Raw genomic sequence first — 26,212 nt, forward strand, 5'->3', positions numbered from 1 at the left:
TGATATCTCCTCCTGGGATCAAAACAGTTGGATAGGTTGGAAGTCTATCTCCCTTCCTAATGATCTTAAGAACCTTTGGTTTGATCTTAAGATATCACTCATAGGATCAGCTCCCCTTAATAGAATGTCAAAATAAAATATGTATGGGACCCCAATGGTGGAAGCTACACAGTCAAAGAGGGTTATAAAGTCCTTCAAAGCGCCTCAGCAATAAACAACTGGCCTCTCCACAAAGTGGCTTGGAAAACTGAATGCCTTCCAAAGGTAAAATTCTTCAATTGGACCCTCCTCAACAGTAAAATTCTCACAGCGGAAAATCTAAGGAAAAAGGGTATCCATGGTCCCTCAATCTGTTGTTTGTGTAGGGCAGCGGAAGAAAGCTGTAACCATCTTTTTCTAGAGTGCTCCTTTGCGCGGACTTGCTGGAAGCTCATCACTAGCCCGTTGATCATAGGCGATCTCCCCACTCAGATGGCTCTCCTGCAGAAAAACTGGGGAAATAGCTATCCCCTTCCCAAAAAAGGCAAGACCCTGGCTAAAAGGTTGTGGAACAGCATTCCCTCAAACCTGTGCTGGCAGATTTAGAACGCCAGAAACAAAAGCATTTTCAATAACAAGGTTCCTAGCATCTCCAACACAATGGCAAAAACAATCACGCTCATCTCAGAGACCATCGAGGTGAATGGAATAACCCATGTTGATTGGAAACCGGGAGACCCAAGAGAAACAGAGTGGATGCGCAAATTTAGCTATGAAGCAAGAATCCAAAAAACAGTAAGCACAGGAAAAGGAAATTCTGATTGGAAGTTGAGAGGGACCAAAGAAGAAATTAGAGATTGGATACAAAAGCAAAGGAGGCCCTCCCTACAATTTGACAGGGCCTCAAAAAATAACCCGGGCCAAGCTGGAGCTGGAGGAATCATTAAAGACCTCCAAGGTAAAACAATAGTAACCTACGAGTGGGGATTGGGATCAATGTCTAACAACAAGGCAGAGGCCTATAGCCTCCTCCTGGGGACCTCTATAGCAAGAAAACTTGGCCTTCAAAACCTGTTAATTATGGGAGATTCAGCTATTATCATAGCGGCCATGGTTTCTGGAAAGGACTTCAATCAAATGGCTTTGAACAGCATCAAATACAGGGTTATGGACAATATCAAGGAAATCAGCGGAGCCATCTTCAAGCACGTTCTAAGGGGAAGCAATGCAGAGGCCGATGAACAGGCCAACAAGGCAATTAGTAGACAGACAGGTCAGGTCAGAGAAAACGATGATGTCTATGACAAAGCCATCCCTTAAGCTCTTCCATCCGAGTCACCTCAGGCTTCACACTCCTCGAAATTGGTTTCTCATCGAATCTCCTTATCCCCTGCAAAATCCCCTCGACTGCACAAATCGGTACCTCATAAACCAGATCCGCCCCCCTGCATCGATTCACACCAAATCAATCAGCCACTCCCACGAGTCTCAGGCACCCTCAGCAGACATTCTCTGCCTCGACACTCTGGATCACCACCTCGGTACCCTCTCCGCACGCAGTAAGATCTTTCCTGAGGATCTCAGTCATGTCAAGAGCCGACCCCCCAGAAATGGTCCAAGCACCTGAGAAACCTTCATCATCCTATTTATAGCAGCTCGGGCCTCAGCGATCTCTCATTCTTCAGCGCTGCATGGACTCTTCAGTGCGCTCTAATCAAGCATAAGCTCCCTCCTGAAGCGGCTTGCAATCACCGGGAGCTTGATCCTCGATCCCTGACTGTGGTAATCTCAGGTTTCCTCACTGTTGTTTTAAAGTTTGCTAACTGGTGGTTTTTTGGATGTAGCAGAGCCCTTCGAGTCCCTCAGCTCCCATCTCATTTCATCCCTCCCTGTGCTGTTCCGCTCCCCTCTTCTCTGGCCTTTCCTCTCCCTCATATCGCTTCCCTCCCTGGTACTTACCCCCTCCCAGGAACTGGCCCGCTTCCTCAAATTGCTGATACTCTTCTACAGATCACTAAGATGGCGGATCAGCAGGACCAGCCAAATGCCCAGGAGCAGGCCAACAATCCTTTAGACAGGATCTTCAACAACAACGAGTGCACTATGTGCAAATCGCATACATTCATGATCAACCGATTTGTCAAACATTTCAATGAACTAAAGGATGACTACCAGGCAGATAGCAGATCGAAACGGAAGAAGCTGGAGAAGCGAAAGGCAGAGATCGAGGCGTTGAAGGAGAGGTGCAGCCATCTTGAGGAAGCCATCGAGCATATCCGATCTCTCACTCAGAGTTTTCAAGCGGAGGCTTCAACTAAAGCCAGCGCCAGGAAAGATCCCCTTCCCGATGATTCGGTCACTCAGAAACTTCCCTAGGAGCTATGGAATGTAAATTTTGTTGGATTGGTGGCTCTTTTGTTCGGCAATATAGGCGTTACTTCTTTGCTTTCAATTATCCTAGAAGTAGCAATGAGGAAATAGGGTCTGCGAACCCGTTTTTGATCCTCATCTCTCAAATCTACTTTATTTATGCACTAGAACTCTATTCCTGATGGTTTTTATAATACACAAGTAACCGATTCTGTTAAAAAAAAACATCATTCCTTCATGTCCCTTTCCTTGAAAAGTCACCAAATTAAGTCTATAAGGTAATTTGTTTATATTATATATTTGTTCCAATGCTTTAAGCATGATTGGATAATTAATTAAGGATTTATGCTACTAATGAGGGTTTTTGAGCAGATCTTGTAACCAACCTCCAAGTTCAAGACAATTCCACTATTCCTCGATGGAAGCAACAACATGGGTTTTTCTCCATGCATCATGAACATGCTCTTGTGTTCACCAGATCAGGTTGAGGGTCATTGTGCAAAGAGTTAGCCGCAGGTCAAATGTGCATTGACCAGATCTATCATAGCTAATAAGCATGTATTTGATCGACTCATCTAATTTGTGTATGTTTTCAATTCACTGTTATATAAAATTGGTTCATCTTCTATATCATCCGCACAATTCATCCACATCTCCATTCTTGGTTTTAAGATGTTATTGATTTGAAGTCATCAAGCGAGATAGGGGATCCCCTGGATCCACTTGTTCGCTTCTCTAATTCACACATTTATATAAAACCCCGACCTTTGTGCATCGCATGAGAGGCGAAAGGATATATGAGGGATTAGACCGATTAAGTTTTCTTTATAAACTCTTTAGGTTGAACCACTACTGTGGTTGGCCTGTAACACTAATTGGGAACAAATTTAATAGAATGCATTGTGCTGGTATTTTGTAATAAAGGCCTTTTCATGTTTCATTCTTGGTGTAAATAACTAACACAGGTGGTGTAGCTAATTGGGATGGCCCAACAATCCAGCCACGTCCATCTTTCCTTGTTCATGTACAATATCTATCAATGTGTGTGTGTGGTAATACTCTATTATGCAAGGTTTGTTTTGATTTGAATTGTGGATATCTTTGATTGTTGTGTATTGCTTTCATGTTTTGGTTATGGATTGATGTGATCATTGCATATATTGTGTTCACTCTATCATATGTATCAATGTGCTAACATTTTGTTGTGATGCAAGTATGTGGTGTTGATTGGTTTTGTGTTGCATTATATGAGAGTGAATGCGAGTATTGATGTGTGTATTCTAGGTATACCTGAAATAATCCATTTTCATTTGTCAAAATAAAGCATTGATCCTTACAACCAGTCTATGTATGTGCCCATGAAATTGAGCCTTGGCCAGCCTTTTCCTTTCATGCAAAAGTAGATAGGTCTCGTTTATTTACACAATTGGTGTGTTGCCACAAGGTTCATTGATTTTGCAGCTTGAATTCAATTTAAAGAGTGTGAAAGAGCATACCGAGGGAAGTTTCAAGATTTCCCTCCCTCGTAGTTATTCAATGATCATTTGGTCCAGCTAGAGTGACAAATAAGGTCTTGTCGATCAAAGACATCCTAGGAAACCCCAGTGGCTTTAGTAGACTTAGAAATCATTCCTTTCCCTTTTCCTTGGATTGTGGTTTTTACCCTCACTGAGAGCCTAAATCTGAGACTTAATTTGAGGTCTCTTAAATGAGGTATAAGTGCAACAATTGTCATGTTCAATAAAATTGCCTCGTGAAATCCCTATAGCCATCTTCCTTAAGTCTATTGTCCAGAGAATATGTCCCATGTGAGTTTACTTTTAGTTGGTTATGTTTGCCATCTCATTTATTTTCATAGTGTTTAGGATAGAATTCCATAAGTAGGTTGACCTATGCACATATATTGTAGTATCTCAAAGTTTACAAACATGTTGATCAATAATTTAATGTTGAATCCTTTCAGCAATAAAAATGGACGGCAAATGTTTACGTAATTGCTTTGTCTTATCCCACTTAAAATACTTACGTAGTTGCCTTATTTTTTAACATGCCTATGTAATTTCCTTATCCCACTTAAAATACTTATGTTATTTCCTTGCCTTATCCCACTTAAAATTCTTATGTAATTGACTTGCCTTATCCCACTTAAAATGATTATGTAATTGTTTTATCCCACGTTGATGGGGATTTCAATCTTAAGCAACCTCCACATTAATGCCACATTAAAGCCTTGTTATTGGTCCACATGTCAACATGTGATTGGTCACATGTAAGCATTGTACCCTATTTATCTTCAACTTCCACAAGCCATAACTTTTGCATCTGATTTAATCCATTCAAGTTGTATTGAAATCTCTTGACGAGATCTTCAACATGATATTTTAAATATAATTTTATACCATCTAATTGTATTTTTTGTGTGGATATTCCCTTGTATAAACTGATGAGGATATATATAACATTTTTTATGAGGAGGAGTACTTCTAGCCCGTGATATCTAGATGGAGATATCCCTTTAAGAATTTTTTGGAAAATCCTATGGTGATTTTCAAAGCGTTTTTTAATTCCTCTAAAATTGACTCAATTGAATCATCAACCATTGGGTCTCCACAATGAAATTTTCTGCTCCAACGGGAATGACAAGCTTTGGGATTTCTAAGTTATATTCTCCCATACTCAGTTTAATGTTGTGGCATTATCCTACACAATCAATACTCCCCCCCATTGACAAACAAAATTTGAAAAATTGTCACTAGATATACACAACAATTGAGGTGTTTTCCTAATTTTTTATTAATGAATTTATGGGTGCTACCCAATTCAATAAACAATGACCTTTTGCTTCTTGACGTATTCTAAAATCTTAAAGGTTTAAGGCACTCACAAACGTACTTGTGCATAACTTTGGCATTTTTTTAAGCTCTTTTAAGTTCACATGTTCTTCCTCATTCCTTTGTGTATATTCTTCCATTTATTTTTCATCATTATTTTCCAAGGTAAAAATTCTTATTTCTTAACATTTATGTCCTTTTGACCATTTGCTATTACAACCAAATCATCATCATGTTTCCTTTATTTCCTCCATTTCCTTTTGTGATATTCAAGTAGGTTGAGGTAAGGTTGCCTTATGAGCCCCAAAACAACCTTTGCTTCCTACATAGGTTTTCATGGAAGACTTGAGTGTATCCCTATTCTTGGCTTGAATATGACAAGAAAATTGTGTAGCTTCCATCATATTATTAGGACATTTAAAGAAAATCTCATGTTTAATGTCTTGTTTTATTCCACTAATGTAAGATTCAAATAGATGTTCATCACTTATGATATCCACCCTTGTTGTCAACACCTAAAATTCTAATTATAATATTCAATATCACCTAAGTGTTTGATTCTTGTCAACTAACTAAAATAGTCTTATTCTCAAACTTTTTTATATTGTGCTTCATTTATAAGTCACTTATAAATAAACCCCAAGCACAATGATATGAATGGTGCTTCATTTTAACTACCCATTGATACCATTGATAGAGTTTTGTCTTAAAGTACAAAGTTGCTAAGGAAGTCCTTTGCTTATCATCCATAATACTATGTAATTCAAAGTATTTCTCTATTTGGTTCAATCATATAAAGACATTTGTTCCATAAAACTTCTTTAATCCATCCTTGGGAAAGTTTATACCCTAAGGAACCCATCCATAATTAACTCCACCACTAGATTTAAATCCACTTGACAAATTTTTATTACTAGAAGGTTGTTCAACATGAATACTACTTTTATATTCATGACTCACTTTGACCACATTATCAATATTAGGGAGCTTCCCATCTAGGCTTTTGTGACCTTGGCCATGAACTTCTTTCCCATCTTTTTATCCATCTTATTTTCCATTTGTTCTATATTTTCATTCATCTTCTTTTCCACTTGTTCCCTATTTTCATCCATATTATTTTCCATATGTTATATTTGTTTTTATCTGTTTATCAAATCATCACTTGTTAGTGACCTATCACTCAATTCATTTAATTGGTTCTCCAATTTGGATAGGTAGTTATGCATCTCTTCACTTTCTTCATTAATCATGGTTGAGTTTTCTAGAGTTTTAATTAGTGTAATGATTTTTAGAAAACCATTAGCCATGTGGGATAACAATAATAATACTCCTCTTTTTCCTCTTTATCACAAATTTTTAATCACAAAAAATAGATATTTTGATGAAAAGTTATGCCAATTGTAAGTTATTTACCTTTTGTTGTACCTCTGAGATGATAATGGTCAATTGATCATGCTAGAGCATCTAAGATATTTGTTTTGGGGTTTTGGGTTTTGGTTTTTATGGAGGACCAATACATAAAACAAATTATAAGGATGATGTATTTAACCCTTTTAGATAGTACTAATAAATAACCAAAGGGCTGCTATTTAACTTCACATAGTGATTTAAGTTGATAAGATGTGCAGAAGGAATAGTAAGGAGATATGATTACTTTAAATTTTAGATAGAAAGATAAATCATCATAAGTGGGAAAACCTTTAACCAATGTTTAGAAGTTAAATAAAATATGCTTAAAATTACATAAGACACAGAGAATTTTATGATTTAGAGGGAGCATTTCAGACAAACAATCCAATATCTCAATCTCTTTATAATAATAACTTCAGAAGTAATTTTAAGAATAATTGTAACACATTTATTCTCACCTGATATCTCTATAAAACTTAAACATATGCAAAATTAACAGAATGATTGGAACACATGAAATACTTACAGAAGAAAACGAGACTATATGATATCAAATTCAGAATCCTTTGCTTTATTATCAGTGATCTAGAAAGAGTTTGTACATCAATGCTTTACAAAATTTCTTATGGAAAGGTACAACATTTAATAACTCATAGAAGAGAGTTATTTATACTAGTTTGGATAGTGAACAAAATATCCTAAACTGATTACAAAAATGGCGTGAAAGAAAATAGGAAAAGAAAATTGCTGAATGATGTGTCCCTGTTAGGTACGAAGTTGTTGATGATTGTTCCTTCAAAAACTGTTGTGCTATATTCTTGTTGAGATGGAAAGTTAGTCAATTGTTTCACACAATTAATCCCACCTTTGCTCACTTGGTATCTCCATATTTACCATTCTTCTAAATATCTCATCAACTTCGGTATATCTTTCAAAATTAGTTTTAGTGAGAAAAAGATGTCCAACTTCATATTTGATTGTGAGGTCAGGGCTCAAAGCTTCCAAAAAATCTTTGCCAGTAATTTGTCTTTTTATCCCTGCAAATTCATTGTTGTCTGCTGCAATAGTATATAATCTTTCACAATAATCATCCAATTTTACTAGCTGATCATTTGATGTCACTAACTCTGGTAAACCTTTCTTTTTCAAAATACTGAATTTAGAATGAAACATTTTGACTGCAATGTTCAAAGCTTCACACTTTGTTTTCAGTTGAGTCAATAGATTCTTCTTCATTAGGACTTTCTTAATCTCCAAAATAGTAGATGTCCTATCCGGAATATTTATCTCTTGTAATTGTTGCCTAGAATTAGAGTTCAGTACTTTGATCATCCCTACTGCTTCTTTGGGTTTTGTGCCCAATGCTTCCCTCTGATTATCTATCTCTGTCTTGCATCTAGCAATCAATTCTTGCTGCTAAAAAATAATTTGAATAGATGGCCATACTTCTGTTATGGAGTGGCTGATATCTAACCAGATGTCCTCTTTGGCCTGGGCCAAAGTGTTTGCCATTAGAGTCTTACTCTCTAATTGTTTGACCTTTAGTTCTAACCTGTGTGATTTTTGCATTTCCTCTACATACAAGGTATCATTCTTTACCTTTTGTGACTCCAGGGCTTGGAACTTCTGGAGTAACTTTTCATTCTGTTGTTTTTGTGCCTGTAACTCCTGTGATAACCTTGTTGTTTCAACTGTTGCTGAAGATGAAGCAATGTCAGTAGGAGATGAGCTTGGCTCTGTACTTTCTATGGGAATTGTTGTCACTGAGGTCACAACAAGTTGTGCTACCTCTTTTTCCTTGAGCAGTTGTTCTATTTGCTCTTCCATTTTCTTGATCTGTATGTTTTGCTCAATAATGAGCTTCAACATCTCCTCCCTGCGTTGTTCATTTTCCGCCGTCTCTTTGGTTTGTGGATCCTCAATTGAAGACAGTTTCAATTGTTTCTTCAAAGCTGTTATCTCTATATTCTTCTTCTGGAGTATTTCTTCAATTGCTTTACAGTCTTGGGGATCATATCCAATTTTGACAATAATATCTTCTAAAGACTTTAATTTGTTATCTTTAGCTAAAGATGACAATTTTTCAATCTTAAGTTTTGACTGCACATTTGAAAAGGCAGTTCTGAGTTTGGAAAGAGACATGGAAGTTGTAGTCATTATTGAAAACAACATTTCACCTGATTGCCTATGCAAATCCATTTGATCAATAGGATGTATATGGTTTACATCAAATGAAAATATGGTCTTCTTGTAATCTGTTGTGGATTTGGGAAATGGAATTTGAGCTTGCAAAAATGCCATTTGCATCCTTCCTCTTTCACTGTTAAAGGCAGAGAGAAGTCTGTGCTGAGAAGTGGATGTTTGTTTCCAAAATTGGTTGTATAATTGTGATTTAATACTTTCATTCTTTTGTTTGATTTCCAAAAATGTTGAGAAGATATTAGTATCTTCTGCTGAGCTAGTCTCAATTGATTGAATAATCTCCATAGATTTAGTTGAGGAAGGAGTTGAAGAAGTAGAAGGAGGTTTGGAATCAGTGGTCCCTGCTGATGAAACATATTCTAAATCTCCAAGATCAATTATTTGTGGTGGCTTGCTCCTTGATGACATTGACAATCCGATGTTCAATTTCTTTTGTAGTATATAGTACTCTTTAACTGATTCTGTAGTTGACTGAGTTTCCTCTCTAGCTCTTTTGTGTTGAGTACTCTGAGTGACTAGAGTATTTACCTATGGAGTGGTTATAACATGTTCATCTGATTCTAAGAGAGTCCCTTCAGACCACTGCTCCTGGTTCATAAACTTCTCCAATTCTGGCCTGGGAGTATGATTGTAAGGTGTTGCCTTCAACTGAATTTTAAGGGATGAAATGATCCCAAAAGGATCATAAGACAAGGTGAAGCTTGGCTGGAGATTCACGCTCTTCAATAATTTGTCTGCCTCTATACCTGCAGACCTAGTATTACAAATTATTGTCCCTGCCTTGGCTTTGAGTTTGAACTGTGACTTTTTCTTACTTGAGACAAAATAGACTTCATCCATATTTATCATCTACCTGATGTATTCCAGTGAGAATATCCTCATTGGCACATACTTAGGCATTTTGTATGGAGCCAACTCACTGCCATATCTCCGAATCTCAGTGTAGTTCTGGTAGAGATACTAGTCACCAGTCTAGGTCTGTTCAGATAAGTGAAAAGTCTTCTTAATCTCTTCTCCAATTCTAGGCTCTGCCAGGCTATTGAGTAATTGAAGAACTGGATGTACAAAAGAATCTATAAACAGAGAGAATGTAAACTTTGATGATGCAAATTTCACTAACTTTGTCCAGTGAATCGCTGATTGATTCACTCCCTGCTCATCTTACCTGTTAAGCTAAATGTGAAATGAATCTCCATGTTGAAACAAAATCAAATTGATTATGACTGAGCTATATCTGAACACTCCTTATGTGGTGAAATTCATAAATTGTTCATGTCTATTATCAGCTAGAAATTGGCTATGATTATACATGAAAGCAGGTTGATATTATTTACCGAAAATGGAAAAGAATCCAAGGATGGATTCATCAACAAGTTGATCATTTTCATAGCCTAGGAGATATGATAAGAGGGAGATGATATGTCTAGTGGCTTCAGGGAACACAGAAGATGAATAAGGTGGTTTTTTCTTGAGTAATTCAACATCTTTTGGCAGAAAAAGTTCAAAAATAAGGGTTGTCTATGGGAAGGTGAGTTTATTATAAAGGTCCATGAGAGCTGCTAGTGAGAAATGGCTGAGGGAGTCAGATGAAGGTATCATTAGCATTTGGTTTATACTCTGATCGGTAATGGTGATCAAGATTTTTCCATCCTAAGTCATCACTGTTCTTTGCAGAGGATCATACTTGGCTTGACACCAAGTGATCAAATTAGGGAAGTGATGAGTCTTGGGAAAGGAGTACAAGGGAAAAAGTGTTTCCTGGAAAAAAATGGGATCTTCTTTATCTGCATATTTCTGTTTTAACCATAAATTCAATTCGTGGAAATCAAATTCGCATTCACAATCAGTGACTTTAAACAGGGAGTCTACAAGGGGGAGGTGATCCAAGTCAAGCAAGGCTGTAGATGGATTCCCTTCTTCGCTAGTTTTCTGTGTTTTAGCTTTGGGAGCCATCTTGTTGCAGGGGGGAATTCAGAAATTGTTTTAGTTGAAAGACGGATGACCAGGGAAAAATTATACAGAGGGAATAAAGCTTTTGGTGATTGGATGGAAGCAGAAAAGTGGTAAAGAGTAGAGCCATGGGATATTTATAAGTGAAATCGAGCTTCATTTGTCGTTTAAATCTAGCCGTAGGCAATTTATTACAGAGGAGCGAGATTAATGTCTAACGGGAGGGTGAACGATTAATTAAGGCTGGCAAAGATATAGGAGCGTATGGCACAACGACTTTGTGACGTGGCGGTTTGTGAATGGGTGAGAGATAACGGATTAATGACGTGGCGGGTTCCGTATGGAGAAGGGGATAATGGGTGGATGATATGGCATGGGAATGAGGTCAATGATTGGAAAAGAGGAAACCGCTGGCAGGATTTCGGGGGGGGGTTGAGGTGGTTTACGGTTTTGTGCTTTGGAGGTCTGAAATGCTACAGGAGTTCCACGTAGCAAAAGAGGGCGGCCATTAAAACTACTTTTCGGACCCTCCTTCTTCGGACCCTCCAGGCGAAGTGAATTGTATCTGTTGAAAAGTGCCCAACGTTTATTTGGTGTTGATTTGACGTTTTATCACTTCCGCCCATACGAAAAATATAGCTATTAACAAGGTGATCAAGTTTATCACAATAATTAAACCCCGATTAAGGAATTTAAGCATTATTTAAACTAAAGAACAAATTTCAAAGGCGCGTTTGAACTAGCAGCCTTAATTTTTATTTTCTAAAGTCTTTTATTGCTTATCTAACATTTTATCATTTGCCTTCCTTTTTTAAAGCCATTACCCTATCATTTTTTATGATATGGACCTGAAATAATAATAAATCCTAACATTTTTTTTTTTTTTCAATTTTGTTTTTGGTCCATATCCTATCATTTTTCTATGGCATTTTGATTTTTTCAACTAATGGCTAACTTATCAGAAATAAAAGAGCTACAACACCTTTAAAACCTTAATTGAAAGACTATCTTACTAGCCAACCTTTTTCTTGATGTATCTAAAATTTTGGCCCTTCTAAGCCTAAACTTTTTTCCTATAGCAATTTGATGTGTCAAGTCAAAGCTATGATAACTTTGCCAAAACTTATGAAGTTTTGACCTTTCCCAACTATCAAACTTGTATGGAATTTCACATGTTCAATATTTTATATCTTCTTCTAAAGTTTTTACTTGGAATACTATTTTCTATCTTCTTTCTAAATTCAATTTGGAAATTTGGAGCTTTAGATATGATATTTCTACCAAGAGCACATATTTGAGACTAGTTTTAGGACTAGCCAAAAACCTAATTTCCACAACACGTATTTCTAAAACTATAGTATCTCAAAATCTAAATTTCTACAATATGTACTTCAATATGTCTTCTCAGACTCCTAAACATTTCATAGACTAAAACTTCACCAAAAGACATTCCAACAAAAAATTCAATACAAATCTTTTGAGACTAGATTCAAGGCTAAACAAAAAGCCTTAACTTCAATAAGCTATATCTTAGAATTTACAATGATCCAAAACCTACATTTTTTACTAGAAGTAGAAACTTTTATTAAAAAAGTTTAGCAAAAATGTCAATATGGCTCATTTGAAGGAGAGAAACCTTAGGATCATATGCTTTGAAACCAGTTATGAACCAAACTCCAAAATAACATAAGGATAGAAGGAAGAAGTAGCTCCACACATTAAAAATGATAAAGAATCATGGAATAATGATCCACTTTGAGGGGAAACCTCCTTTTACAATATATCCAATGCACAAGACACAATGACTATGCAAATGAATCTCCTTTATTATGAATAAGAGATAAAGTGAGCATAATGCAACTTAAAACTAGACCTAACCATAACAAATAAAATAATGTTGAATAAGTAGTAGGTCCTTAACATAGGGGCCTCAGGGCTGTTAATAGGTGGGGGGGGGGGGACAATTTCCCCTCTTATCTACCCAATTATTACTCATAGTTAAGATGTAATATTAGAAGCACATTATTTTTAATATGGAAAATAATTAAGAAAATAAGAGAAGAGATAAAATGGAAAAAAGGTTACTCCATTAATGCAAGATATATTATGGAGAAACTTGCAAGTGAAAAACTCTAGCAAGAAATAAGGTTTATGCCTTGCTCTTTTATTTCTCACTTTACATTGTAAAATACAAAAAAGGATTAGCTCTATGGAGCACATAGACATAGTGTCTTTTGATACACTGAAATAAGGCACTCTGCTTCCTTTGCTATCTAAGCTATGGAACCAAAAATCACTACAATAGGAAAACAACACTTTTCTTCCCTTACAAATCATGTTTTAACAACTCCTTATGGTCATTAGGGTTAAGGTTTGGATTTTTGCACTCCCAACCTCTGATTAGTATTAGGCTTTTAAACCCTCTACAATATCCTTGAATGATCGTATGCAACTAAATTTACATGTGTGAGTAATGGGAGTTAATTCAAACTTCACTTGGTATTGTAGTGGTTAAATCATATGTCGACGAATTGGAGGTATAAATTTCTTATGCATATTTATATTGAGGTGCTCTTTAGATATTGTGGAACTCTCAGTGAATAAAACAAAATGACAAAATTACTATGTTGTTTTAGCTAAGTTTTGTTCCATAAAAATGTAGTTTATGTCCTCAAACTTGGAATTTAGAATTTTGACCTTGTCTAGTGGGATTTAAGCTCAACCTTGAAAATTAACCCATCCACACAATAATTCTACTTCCATCTTATACAACATTTTGTATAGTGCCACAATATATAATGATGCATTTCATATCATAATATATTTTTGTATTAGATATAATATGCATTTTCTTATCTTTGTATCATTAATTATGTTCAACTTCTTAAGTTGTATGATGCAATATATAATGGATTTTAAGTTTCAAAATCATTTTATCATTTGTGATTTTGTTTCTACTTCTATGGTGCAATGTTTATTAGCGTGATAAATTTTATTTATGCTTGAAATGGTTGTTGCTTATTTGACTATCATATTTCACTCTTACTAGTTGTTGTTTCCCATTTATGTTTTTGTAAGATGTTAATTTTGCTTTTTCTTGTATAAATAATCTGTTATTTTATATTAATGGGTAGCAAACCTTAAGCCCCAAACCTAGTTGCCATAAATACTTGTAGGAGAAACTTGCTTAAAACATGATAAAACATTAAAATTCTAACTATATTTATGGAAAGTCTATGATTACAACTTACCATAGTCGCGTCTAAAATCTCAAAATCAGTTATAATATTGTATGATTAGTCATTCCAATATCACAAAGATGAATAGCATTGTCAGAGGTTACGTTCTTGAGACATTGCATTAATGGTCCTTGTGACATTACAAATACTAGGTGTGATGATGCATGATATCCCATTGCGAGATCATAAATAATGATACTATAAGTACACATATATGTTGATGAATTTCATGATCTCATTAAAGGTTGACAAATATATTTATTGTTGTTTTAGTGATGCAATTTCATTTAATGAATTTGAATGAAAATATAACATGTAGTTACATTTCATGATAACATTTGTTTTTGGTTCGAAAAGGAATTTGTTGAAAATTTATTTACATTGAAGAGGATTGTGCAAATGTTTTGATATTTCTTGATGGTCAAATGCATCCAAGTTATGCTCTCACTTAATGTTTCATCTTTCATTATGTAATTTTTTACAATTTTGTAGATACTTTCAAGGATGCTATTATTCTATTTTGAGTTGGGTATGTTATGATCCAACAATAAGTGATTGAGAGTTTCCTTTATAATAATCTATGTTTGATTTCTAAGAATTGGAGTTATTCATATTACGAGGGGGTTTTCATAGTCCTAGAAATACAGTGCCATGATAATTTTGATTTCACCTTTTAATAGATAGATATAAATAAATTTCCAAAATAAGTTAGAAAGATTTAGAAAAAATATGTACATAAATCTCATCAAAAAATTAAAAAAATGTTACTTTTTTTTATAAATATATTCATATAATAAATATTAAACATATATTTGATGTAGTAATAAAATTACTATTTTATTTAAAATCAACCAAATATAATATTCCATGATTATTATCTCATTATAAATACAACTTATACAACTTATTAGGTTACACATATTATACACATAAGTGTTAACAACACTTTGATCAAATCCTTGATTTATATGGCATAGGAATATATTAAATAGTATTGGAATATATTAAAATCCTTATAGACACAATCACTTAGAATCAAAGACAAGATTATACAATTTCAAAAAGTTTTAATATCCCTCAACTTTAGTATATAAACTAATTTTATTATCATCTTGAGATAATAATCCTAGAAACACAGTGCCATGATAATTTTGATCTGACCTAATTTTAATAGATAGATATAAATAAATTCCCAAAATAAATTAGAAAGATTCAGAAAAAATATGTATATAACTCTCATCAAAAATTAAAAAAATGTTACCTTTTTTATAAATATATTCATGTAATAAATATTAAACAGATATTTGATGTAGTAATAACATTACTATTTTATTTCAAATCAACCAAATATAATATTCCATCATTATTATCTCATTATTAATACAACTTATTATTATTAGGTTCCACATATTATACAAATAAGTGATAACAACACTTTTATGGCACATGAATATATTAAATAGCATTGGAATATATTAAAATTCTATAGACAATCACTTAGAATCAAAGACAAGATTATACAATTTCAAAAAGTTTTAATAGTATATAAACTAATTTTATTATCATCTTGAGATATAAAGATATACATAATATTTAATTATCACAATCTATTTTATGAGAAAATTAATGTTTAAAACATCTTTATTTTTAATGATTTTTTAATTAAAATCTATGCTAAATTTTAATAACTTAATTTTTATAATTTCACTAATTATAAATTACAGTTAAATTTTTTCTTATATATTCACTTAATTAAAATAAAATATTAAATTTTTCTTAAAGATGGTATTTAGGAGCCAGTGTTTCTCTTTACCTTGATATGATGCTAACTTACATTAAAGGGGTTTGTCCCGCATTGCATGCACTCTCATCACTTCATTGATTGCATGCACTCTCATCACTTCATTGATTATTACATGAAGTTGGCACAAGGTTAAACATCATTTGAATATTGGTGTGGCATAGGGAGGTATAAGAGGACTCAACATGATGATTCTATTAGATTAGCACAGCTGGAGGGAAAAAATGTTAGTATTGACCACACGCTGACCATTGTAACCAGGAGATCAACCAACATCTCTTTCTCCTCAAATGAGGGTAGTGACCATTGTAACCAGGAGATCAACCAACATCTCTTTCTCCTCAAATGAGGGTAGTGACTAGCCAGCGCATATGCCTGGATATTTTTCCCAATAGTTATTATGAGTCACTGGTTTTTTGCTTGCAATACTAGTAGTCTTTTTTGTCTTCTCTTTCCAATATATGTCAAAGTTTGACATATCCAACCTGTCCTTACAAGTTTCTATTTTACAAGGTGCTCTAGTTAAATAAGATTTTAACAACTTCAAGACTATGAACTTATGTTACCTGTCTGGTTTCCTTCTCTGTAGACCAATAATATACATTTTTTGATTTATGTAATCCTTATTTTACCTGATACAAAATGCCTAATTTAAAAAAAAAATAAAAAAAATAATAAAAAAATAAAATAAAATACATACAACATTTAAATCATAATTAAAAAATATCCATCCATTTCAAAATAAATCTTCTAGCATTAGGAAGAAAAAGGAAAGAAAAACAGAAAAACAAAAAACAAACATTTAATATGATTTAAAAACCTTTTTAACTATATAATTCAAACTATGTAAATGTTTTTATTTTATTTTATTTTTATTTTTATTATTTATTATTTATTTATTTTATGTTATTTTATTTATTTATTTTTTTTGCTTGGCCAAGAGCTCGTTTTTTTTGGACGTAAGGGAACAGGTTAATGGCCCAAGACCTGGCAGGAGTGAAAGCCTGGCAGGAGTGAAAGCCTGCTCCCTTACGGACCACCAGCGGGTTATTTCAGGTGGCGTGGTTTTCCATGGCTGTCCTCACTGTTGGTTTGACAAACTGAGTTTGATAGTTTTTTCCACCTTTAAAAAAAAAACAAAAAAACTATATAAATTTTTAACAATAAAGTTAAAAACATTTTTCATATCATAATTGTTGTCCTCATAATTCCACTATAAATCTAACCAAAAATTCATAAAAACTTTAAATACACGAACTCAATTGGAACAAGTAAATTTTGTATCCATTTTAGCTACGGAATTGACGATTGTGAGCTTATCATCAATTTGAAAAAACAAAATCATCAATTTGGAAAAAAAATAAAATAAATTACAAACAAAAATTACAAAAGGGGGAACAGACTATTTTTAGTGGTTTACTAATAGCACACAGACTATTAGTGTGTTAAAATATCATTTCATTTAGTAAGTTCAACCATCTTTCATCAAAGCCGTTTTGAAAATACAAAATTTTAGAGAGGATTAGCTGAATTCTTTGTCTCATATTCCCGGAATTGCGATCTACGTAAGTTTAACAATCTTTCATCAGGCTGTTTTGAAAATTGCTTCCAAAGGAACAAAAATTTATAGTGGATAAGCTGAATCCTTTGTCTCTTATCCATTTCCGACGCCATGTTTCATTGCCACGCGTCAACATAGCAACCTATAGAATATGAATGACGTCGCATAATTCAAACCACCGATATTGATCGTTGATCGTTGTTTCACCGATCAGCGATGCGTCCATGCAACGCTTCAAAGGCCGTAAACGTACCAATTTCGCCAGTTACAGCTTTAACACGCTGATTTGAGCCTCGGAGAAACAGAAGTTATGCTAGGAGCTTCTACACATTGGTAGAATTCTCTATCAATTTATCAGAATTACAAATAAAACTCTCGAATTTGAGCATTGAAATTCCCATTCCGATACTTCTCTGTCATTCGCTATTGAATTTCGTTGAAAGAACTGTTGGTGAATTGAATGTGTGCCTTTTCAAGCCCCAAATTTTCGAATTCCTCAAAGAATCCATTGGATTTGAGCATTCGGATGCTTCGGATTTGAGCCATTACGGCACGGGGTTGGCATATTTTTCTATTCCATATTTGGGTTTCGTGGAACTCGGAAGAATCCCTTCTCAGGTTGGCCTGATAATCCATAATCTGTAAGTATAACGCAACTCTGACGGTTGATGATGTATACTCGTTGTATATATACCATTTAAAGAAAATACCGAATTTATCCAGGGTAAATTGGGCATAGATGGCAATCCTCTCGGCAATAAATGGAATTCTACTGATATCTGCTGACAATAAGAAAAACTCTCCATATAAGTCTTCCACTTCTCCATTGCTGCAATCGAAGTTTTTTGGAAACCCTTTAGTTAAAACCCTACCAGAGTTACCGTCAATTGGGCGAAAGTCAGTGCCTTCGGCCAGTCCCAGAAATGAGGTTGAACAAGACAGCAAAGAAGAAGTTGGCAAACAACCGGCTTCTCTATCACTTGACGATGTGAATCCTGTCGGGCTTGGAAGAAAATCCAGGCAGGTATTTGATGAAGTTTGGAGGAAATTTTCTGAACTAGGTCAGCTGTCACGGACTCCAAGGAATGATGAGGACTACGAGTCTGTCCTCGTGGGAGGACCCATGTGTGATTTTACCATTCCTGGTGCAGCAGACACTACAGTGCTTGTTGTTGGGGTAACAAGCCGTGTAGGCCGCATCCTTGTGCGAAAGCTCATGCTGAGAGGATATAAGGTTAAGGTAAGGTCCAACGTTTTAGATTCTGCTGTTAACGATCTATTTTTTCATTTGAAAATTGGATTTTCTAAGTAGGATTCGCAATTTCTATAATGAACAAATAATAGATAGGACGTTACGAAAATAAAATTGAGGCAGATAGGCCACCAGAAGGTAAAATCAGGGGTGCATTGAAGTCCTCTATAAACTTTACATTGCAAGTGAAACTGCAACTTTATAATGTTTAAATATATCTTTGAATGTATAAATCGATTCAGCACCCTCGCAAACCTCAAACCTCTACGACAGTCCGATTATGCAAACCCGACAACCAAAATCTGTAATTACAGAATTTCATGTGTTGGGCAAAACTGGTCAGACAAATGTGATCAGAAAAGGTTAAAAATGTATAATGTTTAGACTCCGCGTCATGCCATTGCTGGGCGAGTCTGCGGCTCATCGATGCGATCACTTGCCCAGCTCTGCCATTTTTTTTCTTGACTGCTTGGCTTACATAACACTGACATGGCTGGCCGAATCCTACTTGCGATTGCTGAGACTGGGAAGGCAAAATGATGGGTAAAATTTTGCTAGTTAATCTATTGCAATAACTATTTATTTGAGGACTAAAACATTCTGCAAGATTTTCTTTCGAGCCAATCTTTTATATATAAGAAATGCAAAATTTTTGTCATATCTAATTAATTGTTTAAATTTCATTTCATAAAAAAATTGGCAAATGCACTAAATCAAAACCTTAAAAGAATGCATTTCTTTAAAGAATTTTTGCAAATGGCAAGAATTTAGTATTTCAGAATCTGCTAGAAGAGCAAGCAGTTGTCGAGAACTAGCATATAAAATATTTCCATGATTCTACAATCGTTCAAATGGGCATTGCAGAGCTGTGTGAAGTTCCAATAATGATCCTTTGCATGATCCATTAGTCTGGTTTCTCGTTTGAGACATGCCTGTCTGGGTTCTCAGATAGCCACCTTTATTTGTGTTTGTTTCAGAAGTCAAGTTGTTTTGTATCTCATTTGAAATTGTGCTCCGTAATTAATATGATAAACAGATATTGCTGATTGGAAATCAAGTAGTAACCCGCTCTATTTCCAAAATATATATCTATTTTATGATGAAAGCCTACAATTATTTTGCCAAGCATTTTTTGTTATATTCTGATGAAAGCATCAAATTATTTTTGGCTGACCATTTTTCATTATGCATGATTGTAAGCAAGTGAAGAAAAGCGGGAAATCATACACTTTTCAAAATGGATAACAATGCTTGCATAATTGTGTATTAAGAGATACGTGATTTGTAAAATTGTTTTGCATTGATCAAATGTCATGGCAACCATTTGCATTTTTCATAGTAAACTAAGACATTTTCCCAATCCAGGCTTTGGTCCGGAAAGATGATCCAGAGACTCTAGAGTTGCTTCCAAGATCAGTAAAGATAGTAGTTGGTGATGTAGGTGAGCCTTCAACAGTAAAAGCTGCTGTGGAAGGCTGCAATAAAGTCATTTATTGTGCTACTGCACGCTCTACAATTACTGGGGATCTTAATAGAGTGGATCATCTTGGTGTTTACAACTTATCGAAAGCTTTCCAGGTTTGTAATGAAATGTTCTAGCATAAGTTAGCAGGTCCATGAGCCTTTCTCATTTCATGAATTTGGCAAATTGCTTTCCATGGCAAACAAAAAGAATGCTTTCCATGGCATGTTTTGTTTGCTTTGCCCATAAACACCAAAGAAATATGAACATTCACTGCTTTTAAGTTTTTCCAGATCTTTTGGCACTCTGTTTATTATTTGTTGGGAAATGTTTATGGCATTTTTTAGGATTACTATATAAATCCGCTTTTCCTGGAAGGCAGTTTTTTTTTTAATTACTTTTCAATTTCTGCACGTGAGGTAAACTATTTTATTAATATTTTCACTTTTAAATTTCCAAACATGGAAAGTTAAATTGAAGCAAACATTCAATGTTATATGATGTCAAAGGCAAGGAATACGAGCGTGTCAGGTATAGCTTTCTAGTTCTCAGGAAATAGCCATGACCTAGTTTAGGACTTTGAATTTTAATGAATTATAAATCTTACGCTGTCCATATTTTTTCTATAAACGATGAGTGAAAATTGTTTTAGCACCTAATTCTGCAGGACTATAATCATAAACTAGCCCAAATGCGAGCTGGGCGAAGTAGTAAAAGCAAACTCTCGATTGCCAAATTTAACCGCCCTGAAGCATTGGAGGGTTGGGAGGTGCAGCAAGGCACATATTTCACTGATCTTGTTTCTTCCAAATATGATGGAGGAATGGATGCGAAGTTTGAGTTCACAGAGACTGGCAATGCTGTATTCTCGGGTCAGTTACCTATTCTGTACACTGGCTTTGGCTTTATATATATAGATATGATTACGGTGTCTACCACTAATATTTTACTGGTATTCAAATGTGCAGCAGTAAAGAGAACTTTTTCACCGCTGCTTGTAGAATGTACCTATACCCCATGGCCTGTTGCTATGTGTGAACATGAAAGATAATTTGAAACAGTGATGTATATCGTATGTTCATTAATATAAAGGACTTATATAAAACAAATAATTCAGTTGAGTAGTTTAACACAGTTTGAGACTAGACCATCATCCCTAACTTAAATATGAAAAGGAGGGGGGACTTTTCAGGGAACGAATGACAGCTTTGGATTTCTGTCAGATTACCTCTATGACTATATATCTTGTGTCTTCTTGGTTTTAGTGACATCATCTACCTAATGTCCACATTTTAAATACAATTAGTCAAATTATCAAAGTCTACATATCTTAAAAAGCAATATGCACCTGAGAAATTCTTCTTTTTTGTAGAAAAATGGATATTTAAATTTAGACCCACTTTTTTGGAGGGTACACAAGTTGAGGAGGAACCAAAAATAGGTGAATTCTATTATTAATTAATTTCCAATACAAAAATTGAATGGCACCACATTTGTGTGAAACTGGCAATTAACGCATTTTTCTTTCCCTGGTACCATTATAGGAATTCTTATTATGATTGTATTTGCCCCGATTTAAAACCATCCCACAAATTGATTAGCAACTACTAGTATAACTGGATAAGGCATTACATTCTACTTGAAAATAACATATAAAATTACGATTATACAGCTTTTGATTAGATTCCATAAGGGAAAGGGTGAATGATACCCAGATTGCCATAACTCAATAAACTCCTGTGGTGGAAAATATATTTGCATGCATTTTCTTCACTATAGAGGTTACCTATGTTTAAGAACCCATATAAACATCATTGCTTGGGCTTAATTCTAAAATTAATTTAGACTGATTCATTATGTTCTTGATATCATATTTTGACCTGTGTGTTTTTAAAAAAAGACCCCATCTTGTTGAGGCCTAGAGTTGTTCCATAATCATCCCCTCCTCGTGCCCCTTTTTAAGTATTTTTTTGATCAGTCTATCCCAAAATTAGCAATTTGGAAAAAGCATTCTATTTATGATTCCATACAATTTCCCCATATCCCAGTAGTTAAAATTAGGAAAAACTACTGCTTGCACAAGGACCATCACCTTATAATTTTATATGCATTGCTATAATACAAATCACAATGGGAGGGCCTATACCTGCTCCTATTTCAAATTAAAGGAACTAATACATCTTTTACTGTTGTTCCTAGACAGTCTATATGTATCCCCAAACTAAAAACAACAAGTTGCTGTTGGAATTTCTAAGTCTAACCCATTAGAAACCCTTCATGTGCTTTCTGATTTATTCCTACCTACTTGTTCTGTTAATTAACAAGTTATTTACCATGTAAATACTGGAAATAAATACAAGTACATGCCCAACACATTACAAATCATCAACTGAAGGAAACAAAACAAGCACACAAGTGACACCGTTGTTTTTGGACCAATGTCCCCGGAAAAAACCAATGCGGGAAAACCTGTGCAGCTATCTGAGGGTTTTATTATTATGCAATTTCTGAATACAATCTGGGTGCCAAAACCGGCTCATCCAATAGAGAATAATCTCGGCAGTAGTACCTCTTCTTCGGAGATAGATGCTTCGGCTGAAACCCTGGATAAACACTCTGGCAGCTCCTCAGCTCCAATCTGCCCCACAAAAAACCCCAGCGTCAGCCTCTTCTGCCCTCTGCGTCAACTTTCCCGACAGTTCCGGCTTCTACCCTCTGCGTCATCTTTCCCGACAGTGCCGGCTTTTGCCCTCTGCATCAACTTTCTTGGTTGTTTCGGCAGTTCCCGACAGTTCTGACTGCTGCCTTGATCCTCCCGGCACTATCTCTGCCTCTCTGCTTCTATATTCACTGCCCCTCAGCTGCAACTTTGATCACTCTCCCGACTTCCTCAGCAAACCTTGCCCTAGAAAGTTGAAATCTTGATCAACTCGGTGTGTTTTCCAAGTGACCCTCAGGCCTCCTCTTATACTTTTCTCGTTGACAAATCAACAGCCGAGATTAAGCCCACAATCAACGGCTAAGATTAGATCTGGCTTGATCCATGACTTTTGGACCATTCTAACACAGTTTTATATTAATTCACATTAATATTTTAATTTCCCTAAGTTTAGACTTAGGGACTCCATTAAAAATATTAACTATTTTAATATCTCCCAAACTGTTTAGAATCTGCCCAAACCCTTTCTCGGTATTAGAGATCTCATGTGCCTTAGCCTCTCCACCAAATTTCGTGGCTAGAGCACATCCGATGCTATGCCAAATCAACACTCCCTCTTAGCGAGGACTGTGCTCTAGCAATACTCCTCACTGAGTATTACTCTGATCATCTTGCATTGGTCCTTGATGCTAGGCCTGCTGCCCATCATCTGTACTGCTGCATCTCGTACTGCCACCCATGGCTCTTCCACTGCCACTGCTGCATCTGTACGACAACTCCCTCTGCATCCGTGCTGCTGCCCATGGCCTTGCCACTGCCACTACTGCGTTTGCAGTGCATTCCCTCTCATAATGTTGCCCATAGCACCGCCACTGCTAACTGCTACACTGCAACCCGGTTACTGAGAAGTAAGTAACTGATCTCCCAACTCTGACATCTTTGTCAGGCTAGAGACACTCCCGATGCTGAAGCTCCCTCTGTCACTGACAAGTGCTCCCTCTCTGACCTCTGTGCTGCTGCAAAAACTCCCTGCATCTTGCATCGTTGCACACCTCTCTGTGCCATCCTGCATTGGTGCAACACTCCCATGCTTCTCGCACTACTGCCTCACGCTATCCTGGGAATCCTGCACTGTAGCTCCCTCTGTCGCTCTAGAAGCATCTGTCTCTACCAACATCCGCCAGTCCTGCTACGCTCTCTTCGGGGCTCTGGTAGCAAGGTATAATCCAAGAGGTTGGGTACCTCATGGATCCTACCCCTCATTGCCTGTAGTCTGTCTGACTACAGCTTGATGTCTCCCCACTTCCGCTCAAGTGGCGTGTGAGCACTAATGGCACAATCGTCATCCCTCATGGCGAAGGCCTTGATATGATGTTTATCTAGAATGGACAGGATCTTGGCCTTCCAGACCACAAAGTTGGACGCTCCATCCAGCCTATCCTGTTCCCTCATCCCATTCACGGCCATCTGTCTACTCTTCTCTATTGACTCCTCCAAGTCTCTCTACTTCCCGCCTGGAAGTTCTCGGCTCGACTCCTGCTGAGTCTCTCTACTTCCCATCTAGAAGTTCTCGGTTTGACTCCTCCGAGTCTCTCTACTTCCTGTCTGGAAGTTCTCTTCTGGACTCCCTCTGAGTCCCGATTTCCCTCCTGGAAATCCTTCTGCCAACTGTTAAGTTGCCCCTCTTCGATCGTTTATGCAACTACACCACTAATCTGGATTCCTTGGCTAGAAATCCGCCTCAGAAACAACTCCCTCCCCTTGGTCTTGCCCTGTTAGGTACTGTTCTGACTACAGTACCCCACCACCTTCACTCTGCAGCTTACCCACAGCCTCCTAAGCCCCAACAAATTGAAGGTTAGAGCTTCTAGGCTCTGCGCAATCTCGGCACCAGCAAAATTCGCACCTCCTGGCCATGGGCGTCAATCCTTCCTGACTGAGAAAGATGACCAGGCACTGTGTAGGTCGAGTTTGTTCCCCTCTGCCACTACGTTGATCCTCTTCCCGGCTCAAACTTGATGACACAGGCACTACGTAACCCCTTCCTTGCTGCTTCTCTGCTAGGAACAACTTCTGTCACTCGAGATAGTTGTTTTTTGCTGCTATTGCTCTGCTCGGTTGATGTCCTTAGTTCTCTTGTGATCTGCAACCACGCTCTGATACCATGTTGAAATTTCTAAGTCTAACCCGTTAGAAACCCTTCATGTACTTTCTGATTTATTCCTACCTACTTGTTCTGTTTATTAACAAGTTATTTACCATGTAAATACTGGAAATAAATACAAGTACATGTCCAACACATTACAGATCATCAACTGAAGGAAACAAAATAAGCACACAAGTGACACCGTTGTTTTTGGACCAATGTCCACGGAAAAACCCAATGTGGGAAAGTCTGTGCAGCTATCTCAGGGTTTTATTATAATGTAATTTTTGAATACAATCTGGGTGCCAAAACCGGCTCACCCAACAGAGAATAATCTCAGTAGTAGTACCTCTTCTTCGGAGACAGATGCTCCGGCTGAAACCCCAGATAAACACTTCGGAAGCTCCTCAGCTCCAATTTGCCCCACGGAAAACCCCAACGTCAGCCTCTAGGCACTGTGTTAGCCTCTTCTGCCCTCTGTGTCAGCTTTCCCTGCAGTTCCGGCTTCTGCCCTCTGTGTCAGCTTTCCTGGCAGTTTTGGCAGTTCCGACTGTTCTCGACAGTTCTGGCTTCTGCCCTTTGCGTTAGCTTTCTCAGCTGTTTCGACAGTTCATGTTGCTTCCTTGATCCTCCTGGCACTATCTCTGCCTCTCTGCTTCTGCATTCACTGCCCCTCAGCTGCAACTCTGATCACTCTCTCGACTTCCTCTGCAAACCCTGCCCCAAAAAGTCGAAATCTTGGTCAACTCGGTGTGTTCTCCAAGTGACCCTCAAGCCTCCTCTTATACTTTTCTCGTTGACAAATCAACGACCGATATTAAGTCCCTAATCAACGACTAAGATTAGATCTGGCTTGATCCATGACTTTTGGACCATTCTAACACAGTTTTATATTAATTCACATTAATATTTTAATTTCCCTAAGTTTAGACTTAGGGACTCCATTAAAATAATTAATTATTTTAATATCTCCCAGACTGTTTAGAATCTGCCCAAACCCTTTCTCGGTATTGGAGACCTCATGTGCCTTAGCCTCTCCACCAAATTTCATGGCTAGAGCACATCCGATGCTACCCCAAATCAACAGTTGCTGCCTAGATTGAGACCCAACTTGATGGATTTTAATAGCAACGCCATTACTATGATTCTCACAGTTTCGGATGAGACTCAACAATGTGACCATTTGTTCAGGCTACAATGTCCTTCCCTGGAAGATCCAAAGCTCATTGTACACCATTTTCCTCTGTTAATTGTTCATTTCTTTGGGCCAGAAAAATTTATTTCATAGACATCCAACTATGGGCCTTAGACTAAGTATGAAAATTTATGAGTTTTGGGTAACTGTACAAA

The 26,212-nt window shown here is 36.4% G+C and overlaps 2 protein-coding genes across 3 annotated transcripts in view; both read left to right on the top strand.

Moving 5' to 3' along the window:
• Window positions 1–639: 639 nt before the first annotated feature.
• LOC149168091 (uncharacterized) lies at window positions 640–1,299 on the top strand. The gene has a single exon (XM_089428101.1). The coding sequence runs from the start codon at window positions 640–642 to the stop codon at window positions 1,297–1,299; it is 660 nt and encodes a 219-aa protein (XP_089284227.1).
• A 16,246-nt stretch (window positions 1,300–17,545) lies between these two features.
• HCF173 (high chlorophyll fluorescence phenotype 173) overlaps window positions 17,546–26,212 on the top strand; it is a 147,529-nt gene continuing 138,862 nt past the window's right edge. Inside the window, exons 1-3 of one of the 2 annotated variants that reach the window (XM_089428116.1) lie at window positions 17,546–18,583; window positions 19,961–20,173; window positions 20,725–20,929. In XM_089428116.1, the coding sequence (XP_089284242.1) occupies window positions 18,083–18,583; window positions 19,961–20,173; window positions 20,725–20,929 (919 nt within the window). In that variant the 5' untranslated portion in view covers window positions 17,546–18,082. The remainder of the gene's footprint in view (window positions 18,584–19,960; window positions 20,174–20,724; window positions 20,930–26,212) is intronic. The other variant, XM_089428115.1, reaches the window with a different exon arrangement.

Source organism: Pinus tabuliformis, chromosome 4_2 (genome assembly GCF_031772625.1).
Source record: "Pinus tabuliformis cultivar Carrire ecotype Pingquan chromosome 4_2, CPIR1, whole genome shotgun sequence".
NCBI classification, from domain to species: domain Eukaryota; kingdom Viridiplantae; phylum Streptophyta; class Pinopsida; order Pinales; family Pinaceae; genus Pinus; species Pinus tabuliformis.